At 40.3% G+C, this 13902-nt stretch overlaps 1 protein-coding gene across 4 annotated transcripts in view; it reads right to left on the reverse strand.

Moving 5' to 3' along the window:
• Positions 1-13902, reverse strand: part of LOC132815498 (adhesion G protein-coupled receptor B1-like) — a 177660-nt gene that overhangs the window by 125761 nt on the left and 37997 nt on the right. For all 4 annotated transcript variants that reach the window (XM_060824471.1, XM_060824470.1, XM_060824469.1 and 1 more), the window contains exons 4-5: positions 13010-13160; positions 5620-5689 (exon numbers count right to left, since the gene is read on the reverse strand). In XM_060824471.1, the coding sequence (XP_060680454.1) occupies positions 5620-5689; positions 13010-13160 (221 nt within the window). The remainder of the gene's footprint in view (positions 1-5619; positions 5690-13009; positions 13161-13902) is intronic.

Consider the following 13902-nt stretch of genomic DNA (forward strand, 5'->3'; position numbering starts at 1 on the left):
TATTATCAGGATTGTATACAAAATTTTAGTGGCAATATTTGTTAATTTTTGATCCCTAACAAACTTTTCACAGTATTTAACTTTAAATTTATATCAAACTTTCATTCACGTTCAGGGTTCAATTTTCATTGAGAATTAATGCTATCGCACTTTCTGTGTGGAAGAACTTCCAACTATATTTTTCTGGGAAGAAATCTATTTTCTTCTGCATTACAGACGCCACACGATTATCCTCCGATCTTTGTTCCGATCAGGAAAGGCTAATGTGCAAAAATCTAAAGATCCCTGCTGAAGTCGGGTTCCCCATTTTAAATGAAGGTGAAAATCACATTTTCTCCAGCACACCATATTGGTTTGGCAGTGCAGAGTTTTAGCAGAAAGAGGGGGCTGCAGATGTTGGAGAGTCAGAGTCAAAAAGGGTGGCGCTGGAAAAGCACAGAATCCCTTACATAGCACAACCCAGGCTTGCAGGTTTGCCCAAAATGGAAAATCTGCGGGAAATATGGAACATTCTGAAAAGGAGTAATTTTCTTTTCAAACCTTCAAATATCCTTATTAGGTTCTTTATCACATTGCACGTGTGTTTTTAATATGGTGATCCATCATTGGGACCTATTCTTTAAGGATTCTGGATGAGTGGTGCTGGAAGAGCACAGCAGTTCAGGCAGCATCCAAAGTGCAGCGAAATCGACGTTTCAGGCAAAAGCCCTTCATCAGGGCAGGCATCCTTGCAAGAGGATTCGCAGTAGGGTTAAAATCAACGAGGGAAAAACAATGACTGCAGATGCTGGAAACCAGATAAACCATTTACCTCGTTTTTAACTTTTTACCCTATTCTTTAAGACAAGTTGACCCTTATAGTAACCAGTCTTGTGTGTATTGAAGACTGTGAAATAGAGGAATAAGTTATTTGGTTCATCAAGTCGCCTCTGCCATTCAATGAAATTGCAGCTCACCTCATATTCTACTTTCTTGTCTTACTCCCAAAAGCCTTGATTCCCTTACAGATTTACACTCTGCCAATCTCAGACTTTGATATACTTAATGATCCAGATCTCTGCAGTAAAAAAATTCCACAGATCCATTACTTTCCAAAAGTAGAAATTCCTCCTCATCTCTGACTTAATTGGGTATTCTCTCACTCTGAAACTCTGCCTCTGGGTCCTAGATTTGCCCACAAAGAGAAGCAACCTCTCTGCACCAACCCCATCAAATACCCTAAGAATCATATGTTTCAATAAGGTCTCCTCTCATTCTCCTAAACTCCAACTAGAACAAATCCAGCCAACCTCTCTTCACAAAATAAAATCCCTCCATACTGCTATCAGCCTTGTGAGCCTTCTGTGGACTGCCTTTATTACCTGTATATCTTTCTTTAGATAAAGGGACCAATATATTTTTCAGCTGCAAATGTGTTGCTGGTCAAAGCACAGCAGGCCAGGCAGCATCTCAGGAATAGAGAATTCGACATTTCGAGCATAAGCCCTTCATCAGGAATAAGAGAGAGAGAGAGCCAAGCAGGCTAAGATAAAGGGTAGGGAGGAGGGACTAGGGGGAGGGGCGATGGAGGTGGGATAGGTGGAAGGAGGTCAAGGTGAGGGTGATAGGCCGGAGTGGGGTGGGGGCGGAGAGGTCAGGAAGAGGATTGCAGGTTAGGAGGGCGGTGCTGAGTTGAGGGATTTTTCACACTATTTTCACACTCTGATCTGGCTAGTATAGTTTTAACAGGCTATCCCTATTTTTACATTCCATTCCCTTTGAACTAAAGGCCAACATTCTAGTTGCCTTCCTTATTACCTGATGTACCTGGATGTTAATTTATTTTATATTTGTGTGGTTCATGCATTAAGACATCCAAATCCCTTTGTGTTGTAGTTTTCTACACTTTTCAATAAAATCATTAATAAATATTTTAAATAATTGTGGTTCCAGCACTAACTCCTATAGCACTCTACTAGTTACACATTGTCATCCTAAGCTGCTGTCTTTGGCTAAATCTTTGGCTTCTACTTTTTGTGTGTACAGGTGCACAATCCTTTATCCGAAACACTTGGGACCAGCTGGTTTTCGGAATTGGAAATTTTCCGAATTTCGGATAAGTGACAATTTGACAGTGAAACGTAAAAAAATTCTTACCGAAAAGCAGACTCACTGCAAGTACTACGTGCCCTGAGACAGAATTGAGGCCTGTCAGTGCCACACCACACCTACCTCCCCTGCCCCCCCACTCCCCCAAACATCGCATCTGAGTGACATGCATCGAGTGGGTGTGGATTTAGGTTAACTGTTGCATGCCCAGCAACTTTGTTAATGAGAAAAAAAAATCTTCACGAGAAAGCTTTTGGATTTCGAAGCTTTCCAGATTTTGGGATTTAGGATCAAGGGTTTTAGGATAAATGCTCTTCCAATAATGAAAGCAACAGAATGCAGTGGGAAAAAATACTACAAATAACCCTATCAGACTGTCCTCCCATCTTTTCACTCATCATTTAAATGGCTTTGCCCAATAAAATTAGAATTGATTTTGACACTTGTGAGGCATCTAATGATCTCTTACTTTTGGTTTTGCCAGTTGAAAATAATCATCATTGCAAAGAAAATTTTATCATCTGCTCCTCTTACGTCAACAGGCAAGAACTTTCCATTGCAATTGAGAAGTATCACCGGCAATAACTCTGCAAAATCCCACAAATCCACTGGCCAGATGTACACTTTAGTTTCAACGTCCTCTCTCAGGAAAGCATTCCCAGTGCTAAGGCACTGGTTACAGTCAACCAGCTGTGTTGGGTGGACGACATCACATGAATGCCTGACACAAGACTTCCCAAACTAGCTCTCTTCCCCAATCTTTGTCACAATGAGCAGAACCAGCGGGATAGAGGCATGCTTCGAGGACGCCTTCAAAATCTCTTTGAAAAATCGCATATCCCCATTGCCCTAACAATGCTCTCATTGAAGATGAGCTGAAATTTTGTTGCTGGAAAAGCGCAGCAGGTCAGGCAGCATCCAAGGAACAGGAGAATCGACGCTTCGGGCATAAGCCCTTCTTCAGCCCTTCTTCCTCACTGAAGATGAAGCAACTATGAAGGTGCCAGCTACTGAGTGTCATCTTTGACAGATCAAGGTGGAGGCGAAGCAGAAATAATGGAAGGAGTGTGCGAAAATGAAGCATCCCACCCAACCACTTCAGCAAACATACCAATGGTAGGGTGCATACATCTAGCACTGGACTAATTAGTAACTTCCAGACATGCTACACAAAAATGAGAGAACGTGAAAGGACTGTGTAAGACAGAGAGAGAAAGTGACAGAGAAGAGCATCTTCCCAGAAACAAATCTATTGGTTGGACAGCTGTGGCCATTGTGGATGCTTGGCTGAATTTCAAGTGTAATTGGATTTCAGCACATTATGTATTCTATCCATTTGAGGATGAATATGCTGATGTAATTCACTGTTTGCTGATACAAGGTAATAAGATTACAACTATTTCAACTTTTATTCACATCCTAGAAACAATGATCTGAAGGTTTTTAATTACATGGGGCAAGTTAATATGCATCTGCAGCAAGCAACTAGGACTGCCTTTATCACAAGAGGATTTGAGTACAAATGTAAGACGTTTTGCTTTTAAAGTATAAATCCTTTGTAAAGCCACATGTGGATTATTGGGTGCCTCTTTGGTTCCCTTGTACACCACTGAGCAAAAAGAAAACACCAGATTGATTTCACGCAGTCATGGAATTGTTTCTTGAGAGAAAACAAAATGAAACTGGCCCTGTGTTCTCTGCAGGTTAAAAGAATGTGAGGTGAGCTCATTGAAACTTACAAAATTCTTGAAGTGCTAAACAGAGCGGATACAGAAAGGATGTTTCTCGGGATTGTTGGAGACAGAGGCTATGGGGAGGCAATGGCCTTGTGGTATTACTACTGGACTGTTAATCCAGAGACCCAGAATATGTTCTGGGGACATGGGTTTGAACCCTTCCATGGCAAACAGTGGAATCTGAATTTGGTAAACATCTGGAATTAAGGAGTCTAATGATAACCATGAATACATCGTTGATTGTTGGAAAAACCCATCTGGATTACTAATGTCCTTCAGGGCAGGAAGCTGCCATCCTTACCTGATCTGGCTTAAATGTGACTCCAGACCCACAGCAATGAGGTTGACTCTTAACAGCCTGATGGGCAATAAATGCTACCTAGCCAGTGATGCCCTCATCCTGTGAATGAATAATTTTTAAAAATCAGGAAACAGACTTAGAATTTAAACCATTTAATGATTGCGGTGAAGATGAATTTCTTCACTCAGAGGGGACAGAGTCTCTATCCCCAGAGGGTTATGGAAGCTCAGTCATTGAGTATGTTCAAGATAGAGATTAATAAATTTCTAGGCACTAATGACATCAAGGAATCTAAGAATAGTGTGGAAGAACAGTGTGAGGTGGATGAATGGTAGTGTGGGCTCAAGGTGCTGAATAGGCCACTCCTCAGCCTACGTTCCTAGGAAAATAAAATGATCTTGTATGGAATTGGGTAGTGCATAAAGGGAGAGTGGCACTGGAAAATACATGAGGGATTGGGGGCACATGGAAGTAGCATGGGGTGACTGTGATCTGAGGGAACATGGAAGATAGTCCAGGGGGATACAGAGGTTCCATGAAGCAGCACTGGCCAATCCAGCCTGCTTGCACTTCCCACCCAGCGTAAAATACAAAGTGTAGGTCTCCATTTTAAAAGTTGGGTTTGTGTGGACCAGATTTCTCCCAATACTGTGCAACTTAACCTGAGAATGAAAATCAGCACCTTAGTCTTCACATTGCTCTATATGGCAGCTTGCTGTAAGATTCCCACATTACAACAATGGCTTCACTGGTTGTGAAATGCTTTAAGATGTCTTGAGGTCAGGAAAGGTGCTCCACAAAATCAAGGCTTTCTTTCCTATCAGTAAGTTTTTTTTTCTCTAAAATAAATGCACGTACATATGTTGCACAGAGAATACGAAGGTAACTAGTAATGAGTTTTAGGTATATGATGTGGCTTTTGAGAACTTTCAATCATTTTTAAACTGCATTTGGATCACCATCATCAGTTTTCAGAGCATTTTTTCTGAGTGAGTAGTACATGTCTTCTTCCCAGTACAAGCCAACTATCACTCTTAAGCAAAATGTACAATAAATATATGAAACCTGTACAATAGTGTTTTTTCAATAGTTGGCCACAACAGATACAGTATCATAATTGTTGTATTATAATAATGATTTTAGTTTTTAAACATTCAATAGAGCAAATATAAACAGTAATGTAATTAAATGATGAAGCATTAAGCCACAAGAGGTAAAGAAAAAAGGCTAAATGAAAAAGTTACTGAACTTTGACTGAATTTTCTCTCTGCAGTTCAAAACATGCCTGGTGCTAGACAAATGAATCATTAACACAAGCCTATGGTTGGCAATTTATGAGAGGTAGGAACAGTCTGTGCCAAGTACTCACAACAGGTTTAACTCCTAGTGAACTGAAAGACTGTAATGATTCCCTTTGTAATAGAAATGACAGTAAAAGGGTGAGCATATATTTCCCAAACAAATCATTAAGCAAGAGTGCCATGGCCTACTCACTAGTTCACTGTTCCATATCCCTTTGATTTGGTAAATCCAACAGATGTTGCCACAACTAGGGCTGGAAGACCTAAAATAAATTAAAGGCAAAATAGGAATGTGCACAGTAATTTTCAAAAATACATCACTATATGGCAAAGCAACTCTCTTTAGATATACATTAAATGCAATATGCATGGTAATATAAGCAGTTTTCATTTTATCAAGGCAAATACTCCAACATTATTTTGAAGAATCACAAATGTTTTACAGCAGAAAAAGAGACATTTTGACCTATCATATACATGCTTGATTTTGCAAGATTAATCTGAAAGGGTTAAAACATTTGAAAAAATAATCTTGCAATGTCTTGCACTGCATTTGTCCAACACAATTAGTTTTCAGGTTTTTACCGCATTATTCACACCCAAAGTTGATTTACTAGTCACTGATGGCAATTTGCAAGACTAGTGGTGAAACATGTGTGAGTTTTTATCCTCACAGATGGGTTGGTAAATGGTTTATTAAATGTAGCTTTTTCGTAAAAGACATTTCATAAATGAAAGAGAAACTAAGACTTCAGGTTTCTAATCGGCCGTGTACTTAGATTTCAAGGCAGATGGAAGTCAGTTAAAACCAGACACCATACAGAGCCATGGGGTGAGTTGGGCAGTAAAGTATAAGCTGGCTGTGGGCAGAGGTGGCAGAAAGGCAGTTTAAAATGTAGCCTGAAAACTGGAAGCAGGAACAGGGGTTGTGCAGCTGCTTTGGTTATTTTAAAGGGACTGATTAACGGTAACTGGCCATTTCAGTGATGACCACAGCTGTGAGAGATTGGTTGTTTTAGAGCAGGCATTGGAAAAGAAACAGTAGTTCAAGCCTGCATGGAAATAGGAAGTGGAACTCTTCTTGAGGTTCAGAGCAGGAGTAGGCTATTGGGTCCCCATTGAGTCTGATGAGCCCTTCAACAAGATCAGGGCTGATGTGACTGTGACTTCAAGTCCACATTCCTACCTACTCCCGACAGCATTTCATTTACAGGTGAACTTCCACTATCCGAAGGACACGGGCGGGCAGTATTTCATTTGGTTAATTGAATTCTGGGTAATCGAATGCTGGATTACATAGTTTAGCTGAGCATCAGGACATTGCAATCTTGCTGGATAATCAGATATTCAGATAATTGAATGCCGGATAATCGAGGTTCCTCTGTACTTGCTTTCCAAGAATATTCCAAAAAAGTGAAATCTCAAGCAACAGTTTTTCCATTAGGGGCTCATAAAATAAATTTAGGAGTATTTTTAGTTTGTTTGTCTCCATGTATCAGCTTTCTGACATTCAATGCTTCTATTGCAGGATGAAAATTGGGAAAGTACATTTCTTGAAACCATTCTTCAGTGTGTTCCTTGGTGGATAAAGCATGGAATTTTGATAAAGTAGATTGTTGCCAATATTACAGGGCATTTGGGAAATACTCATTGGATTGAATGGTCTTTTAGTTTTCCAATTTTCCTTATAAGGCCATAAGAACATTAAGACTTAGTAACAACAGTAGCCTTTCGGTCCCTTGAGCCTGCTTTGGCATCAACAGGATCATGGCTAATAAGACATTCCTCACTTCCAGTTTTCTGCCCTTTCCTTGTTACCCTTGATCCCTCACAATAAATAATCTATCTATTTCAGCCTTCAACATCCACAAGGAATCTGCCCCCATAGCTGCTGGGTTAAGATGTTTCAAAGATTCACAACCCTCTGAGAGAAGGATTTCTTGCTCATCTCAGTCTTCAATTGGTGCCCCTATACTGAGACTATATCCTTCGGTCTGTGACTCTACCATGAATACACTCTCAGTATTTACCCTGCCAATCCCCTTAAGAATCTTACTTATTTCAATAAGATCACCTCTCATTCTTCTAAATTGCAGTGAGCAGATTCTCAACCTGTTTAGCCTCTGCTCAGAAGACAATCCTGCCATAAAAGGGATCATCTGAGTCAACCTTCTCTAAACTGCCTCCAAATGAAATATTTCCAAAATTAAGGGGGCCACAACTGCTCTCAGTACTCCAGATGTGGACTCACCAGTATCTTGTACAGTTTTGGGAAAACTCCCCATCTCTTATAATCCAACCACTTTGAAGCAAGGGACAACATTCTGTTAGCCTTCCTATTATTTGCTGCAGTTGTATGCTAACTTCTTGTGTTTTATGCACAAGTATCCCGAAGTCTCTTTGTGTTAAGCTTTCTGCAGGTTTTCTCCATTTAAATAATTCTGTCCTTTTGTTCTCCCTTACATTAGGAATTTTACTTTTTCCCACATTATATTCTATTTGCCTACCTTTGCCTGTTTACTTAATCTATCAATATCTCTCTATATACTGTATGGGATCTAATGACCCACGTTTCCATCTATTTTTCTGTCTGTGCCAATCTGGCTACAGTACACCCACCTCCTTCCTCTGTCATTTAAACATATTATAAATAATTGCAGTCCCAGTACGTATCCCTGTGGGACTCCACTGGTCACAAGTCATCAACCTGATAAAGAACCCCAATTCCATTGACTATTTCCTGCCCAATAGCCAATTCTCTATTCCTGCCAATATACTAGATTAGATTCCCTACAGTGCGGAAACAGGCCCTTCGGCCCACCAAGTCCACACCGACCCTCTGAAAAGTAATCCACCCAGACCCATTCCCCTACTCCCTACTAATGCACCCATCACTATAGGCAATTTAGCACGGCCAATTCACCTGGCCTGTGGAAGGAAAACCGGAGCACCCGGAGAAAACCCACACAGACACGGGTCCCTGGCACTGCGAGGCAGCAGTGCTAACCACTGAGCCACCGTGCCACCCTGCACTGTTGTAATCTTATGTCCTAACATTTTGTGAGATACCTTGTCAAATGACATTAAGTCCAAATACAACACACCGAAAAGTTCCCCTCTATCCAGTCTGGTTGAAACTTACTCAAAATTAGTTAAATACGATTTCCCTTTCATGAAGCCGTGCGGCCTCTGCTCGAAATGCACATATCAATTTACTGTAGAAGCTTCACTATGTTATGCTCCATTCCAGTTTTGATAGAAATTAAGGTTGCATTGGGAGTTATAAAGGTAAAGCTAAATAATTGAACTAAGCTCCAGTGAGTTAAAGAAATTGTCAACAGTGGTGAATTTTCTTTTTCCTATTGTCTTCTCTTTGTCTCCTGATCCGTGTGTGATACTTCATACCTGATCGAAAGTAAATTTGGGCAGCTATAGTACGCTGCAGGAATACTTCCTTAAGTAATGCAGGCTACTGAACTCAAGTCAAAAATGAACACATCAAAATCTAAAGTTGCTGAAAATCAGAAACAAAACCAGAAATAGCTGTAAAAACTCAGCAGGTCTGGCAGCATGTGTGGAAACTGGGCAACCACTTCATAGAACACCTGCATTCTGTCTGCAAAACTTACCTTGAACCTCCTGTTGCCTGCCACTACAACATGCCTCCATGTTCTCTGATAATATCTCTATCTCAGGCTTGCTGCAGTACTCCAGCAAAGCTCAGTGTAAGCTGGAAGAGCAGCACCTCATTTTCTGCTTGAGTCTTCAAGACTCAATATTGAGTTCAATAATTTTAGGGCCTGAGCAACATCCCCCATGTTCTTACCATGATTCCCCACATACCAGGCTTTGTCATCGCATGGTCCTATTAGCAGCTACCGATTCTCCCAGGCTGACCTATACCCATTCCTTCGTCTGCTGTTGTTCTCTCGCTCTGGGATCCATCTTTCCATATCATTTACTCCTGGCCCCCTGCCCCAAACCTATTTTCAACACATACACTAGCCTTTTCCTCGCTAAAATCAGTTCTGAAGAAGGATCATTGGACCTAAAATGTGAACTCTGCTTTCTCTCTACAAAGGCTGCCAGAACTACTGTGCTTTTCCAGTAATTTATTTTTCTGAGGCAATGAGCTTATGTTTGTGTCAGCCATTTCACTGTCCTCCTATACTTTTGTAACTGAACAAACATGACAATAAAACCTAATTCTAATACATTTAACAGTTAAACATCAGCAGCCTGCAGTAAGGAATCCTTCAAAAGTCAATAAAATGTGGCACAAAATCGGTCCCTTCTCTCCTCGTCACAACAGACAACCAGTTTTGTTTTTGTTCTGCTTGTCTCAAATACATAAATCTGGAATGCTGCATTTAAAAAAAAACATACAGTACATGACAACGAAGCAGGAGTTACACAACCTTGAAAAAAAAAGCAGAAATGATTATGTAATTGTAAAGATATGAAATTTTATTGAGTTTTTTTCTTAAAAATCTAAAAGATCCAAAATCCCCATTAGCTAATTTATAGTCTCATTTGGAAACTGTAGCATTTTACAAAAGGGCATTTGATTTAAATGCAGATATCAGCATAGAATGCAAACAGTTTGATTTATACATATTTTGATTAGATTCCCTACATGTGGAAACAAGCTACTTGGCCCAACAATTCCACATGGACCCATTTCCTTCTGACTAATGCACCGAACACTATGGGCAATTTAGCATGACCAATTCACCTGATCTGCACATCTTTGGACTGTGGGAGGAAACCAGAGCACCCGGAGCAAACCCACGCAGACACGGGGAGAATGTGCAAACTCCACACAATCACCCAAGGCTGGAATCAAACCTGGGTCGCTGGCGCTATGAGGCTTCAGTGATAACCACTGAGTCACCTGTGGCTCCCTACAACAGAACTCTGCAATAATTGGAGAAAAAGGTGGACATGCACTGCATAATAGTCACTGCATTTTATAATAATGTTAATAATAAAGACCTGCCAGCAACACATTTTAAATATCTAAAATAACTTGTTGCAATGCCAGCAATAAATCAAAACTGCATCTATGCAATGTTATTATTCATTTTAGAACTGCTTTGGATGTTATTTAAAATTATTGTATAATAATGTGGAATAATTTATCATTATTTGAGAAACAACAAAGTACACAGAACATTGATGTCCAATGAGATATCGCTTTGTATTTAAATTAGCATCATTTTTATGTCCTTTTTCCTTTATTGCTCCTTGTCACAATTGAGGAACAATTTTGTTGCAGCCTTAAGGGAAGTACACTTAATTTATTATCTTTCAGAACATATCTATTCAGAATTTTCAAGATTCGGAAAGAATCTGAAAGCTGAACACTCAGCGTTGAAACAAATTTTTCCAACATTTTTCAGATCTAAATTTAAGAGATTAAATTTGTCACAACGCACTGGGTCCCTCGGTCCAAAATGCCTCAGGATTAGTTCTTGACATTTGATTATTTCAGCAGAATCTTTTGCTGCATGGTTCAGTACTTGTAGGTAGTGATGCTCCGAAATGAAAGTGTGCAGTATGTGCTGTGCTGTCTAAGGAGGTTTCTGAAGACTTCCAAATGAGGATCAGAAGACAATGTTGACTGAACAATGACTGCAATTTTGTTGAACTGCCCAATCAGCAGCTAGGCAGTGGACTGAAGTCTCCAAGTAGAAGGCTTTCCAGTTGATAAGCAATAGCAGAATGTTTTCATCAATGAATGACAGATAGAGTCCTTAGACCATCCCCTGCCAAGTTTCAAGACTTAAAATGGACAAAACTCTCAAAAGCCATTATGCTGGAGGTTACGAGAGAGAACCTTCCACAGAGTTGCCTCCAGCTGAAGCTGAATGCAGGCAAAGAACAGCCGATAAGCTTGCCTGGACCCTACTGCACCTAGAGTCTACCTTCAAGGGGCTACCTCCAAGCAGCTGACTTGACAAAAGGCCTCAACTGCACTAAACTAGCCCACTCATGGACAGGTAGCTCCATTTCAAGCCTCATGAAAAACAGCCCCAATGTTGGACAGTCAGTAAACTGGCACATTAGTTGATTGTGCAAAGTGCCAATGCCTTCAGCCACCTATCCACCATATCAGGACCTGAAATATCAGTAACTTATTCATTCACTCTCAAAATTATGGCATCACTTTTACGATCAGAATTTTTGTTTTGCCTAGCTTTGTTCTCTATTAAAAGGGGGCATTAGACATTTTTAAAACAATGCTTTTTGTCCGATGACAATGCTCCCACATATCAGTGATATGAGTCCAGTTAGGTGGGTTTTCGCTTTAAGGGCACCCCAGAGGTGATGGTGGCCTTGTGCAGCTGTTGCTATTGTCCTTCAAAGTGTTGAGAGGTTGCACGTTTGGGAAGTGCTGCCTAAAATAAAACCTTAGTGAGTTGTTCTAGTGGATTTTGCAAGCCATGTGCACAGTACTTTAATGGTGGGTGGGAGTGGGTGCTTAAATCAGTAGATCAATTGCCATCTTGTGGATTGCTTTGACCTGGACTCTTGTAGAAATGCCAGTTGTTGAAACTATACTCACCCATCAAAAGATGGATGATCAATGTTTAGGTGTGAGCAAAAGATGTACTGAAAATCAGATAATTCTCTCAAATGCAGACAATAAATTATTGTGGGATAACTGACTTATTCTGCAAAACCTTTGAGACTCATTGCATAGCATGTTGAATAATGGATGAGAAGTTCCTAAGAAATACAGAACATTACTTTAGAAATGCTAGAAGTTATAAATATCTTTAATTTCTTTCTTTAAATAATACAGAACAAGCACTCAACTGTTAGTTTGATACAAAACTTAGAAGCAGTCATAAGAACAATTTCCAGAAGATCATACATCTCCTGAGCTGAGGGATGGCTGCAACTGACTGTTCCATGTTGTGGTTGTTTAGATGACAACATTTCAAAAATGTCTCCTCATCTCTGCTGTAACATCAGTGGCAAGCATCAAGAGGCAGCTAGGTACTTCTTCAAAGAGAAATAATGGAAGACACATCCCTTCAAACTTGATTTTCTCATCAGCTCCTGTGGTCATGTGGTAGCTCTGTCAACCAAAACTGAGGGTTGCTGGAATTTGTCTGTTTTATATCAATGCCCATGTTAAGCAGGTAGACTAAGGCAGAAAAGCTAACATCATGTATCTCATGCCCACTCTTTCATTTCAACAACATCAATGAGCTTTGTTGGGTAGAGGCAGAAGTCTTGAACTACAGTGCAGTGTTGGGGAAAATATAGGGTTAATTTTAAGGAAATGAAGATGAGACAAATGGTCATCCTCATCCTCAGTTACCCTGGAAATCAGTGACATATTCTGGAGGTGGTGACAGTTATAAGAGGATTCATTGGTATAACATTCAGCTGTGACTCCTGGTCAATTAAAAAACACCTCAGAAAGTGAGCACAGTAACGTTTGATGCTAACCCTAAGGAAAGGACAAGTTAAAAGTGGGGTTATCACAGGTAAACAGATGTGGGTTTGAAAGCCACTCTGGAACATAGTGTTTCCGTGGTTATCAGAAATGTAAGGTTCAATCTACTTACCCCATCCCAGACAAAGAAACCGTTTCCTGATGATTCGATTTCGTAATCTTCCTGTGACAGCCATATATGACTGCCAGGCCTCTGTCAGCACCCAGCAGAATGATGAAAGGAAGAAAAAATGCAGAAACGCTGCCACTAGGGTACAGATTACCTGGAAAAGTAAGAAAGCAAAAGGTCATTTAAAATGAAGTATTTAATTAATCTGATAACATGACTGTCCTATTAGTGGTAAACCCAACAAACCTGGTCTTGATTTGGTCTTCCAAGACTAATTAACCAGCTCTGAACTCAGAACGCATCACATTTTTAGCTCTTAATATTCATTTATGCAGCATCACAAGACCCAAGTGAAGTCTCTCCCCCTCTCCAGTGAACTCTCCAGTGAAGTCATGTCCTTAAAAGGATCAAAATCAGAAATTGCTGTAGAAATGCTGCAGGTCTAGCAGCATCTATACAAAGAAAAACAGAATTAATGTTTTGACTCCAGCGGCCATGGAGGCTAGTATGATTTCAACATTTAAAAGGCATCTGAATGGGTAAATGAATAGGAAGGGTTTGGAGGGATATGGGCTGAGTGCTGGCAGGTGGGACTAGATTGGGTTGGGATTTCTGGTCAGCATGGACGAGTTGGAACGAATGATCTGTTTCGGTGCTGAACATCTCTATGACTCTGTGACCCTTCACCAGAACAGTCCTGGCAGAACTGGTCAAACCCATTGTTTCTGCTTGCTCTTGTCTCACAGAACTCATGTAAGGAGGAAGAGTCACTCAACCCGAAGCATTAATTCTGCCTTCTTCCACAGATGCTACCAGAGCTGCTGAACTTTTCCAGTAATTCATGTTTTTGTTTCTGATGCAGGGTCAATGGACTTGACATGTGAACTCTGCATTAC

This window comes from Hemiscyllium ocellatum, chromosome 4 (assembly GCF_020745735.1).
Source record: "Hemiscyllium ocellatum isolate sHemOce1 chromosome 4, sHemOce1.pat.X.cur, whole genome shotgun sequence".
In the NCBI taxonomy this organism is placed as follows: domain Eukaryota; kingdom Metazoa; phylum Chordata; class Chondrichthyes; order Orectolobiformes; family Hemiscylliidae; genus Hemiscyllium; species Hemiscyllium ocellatum.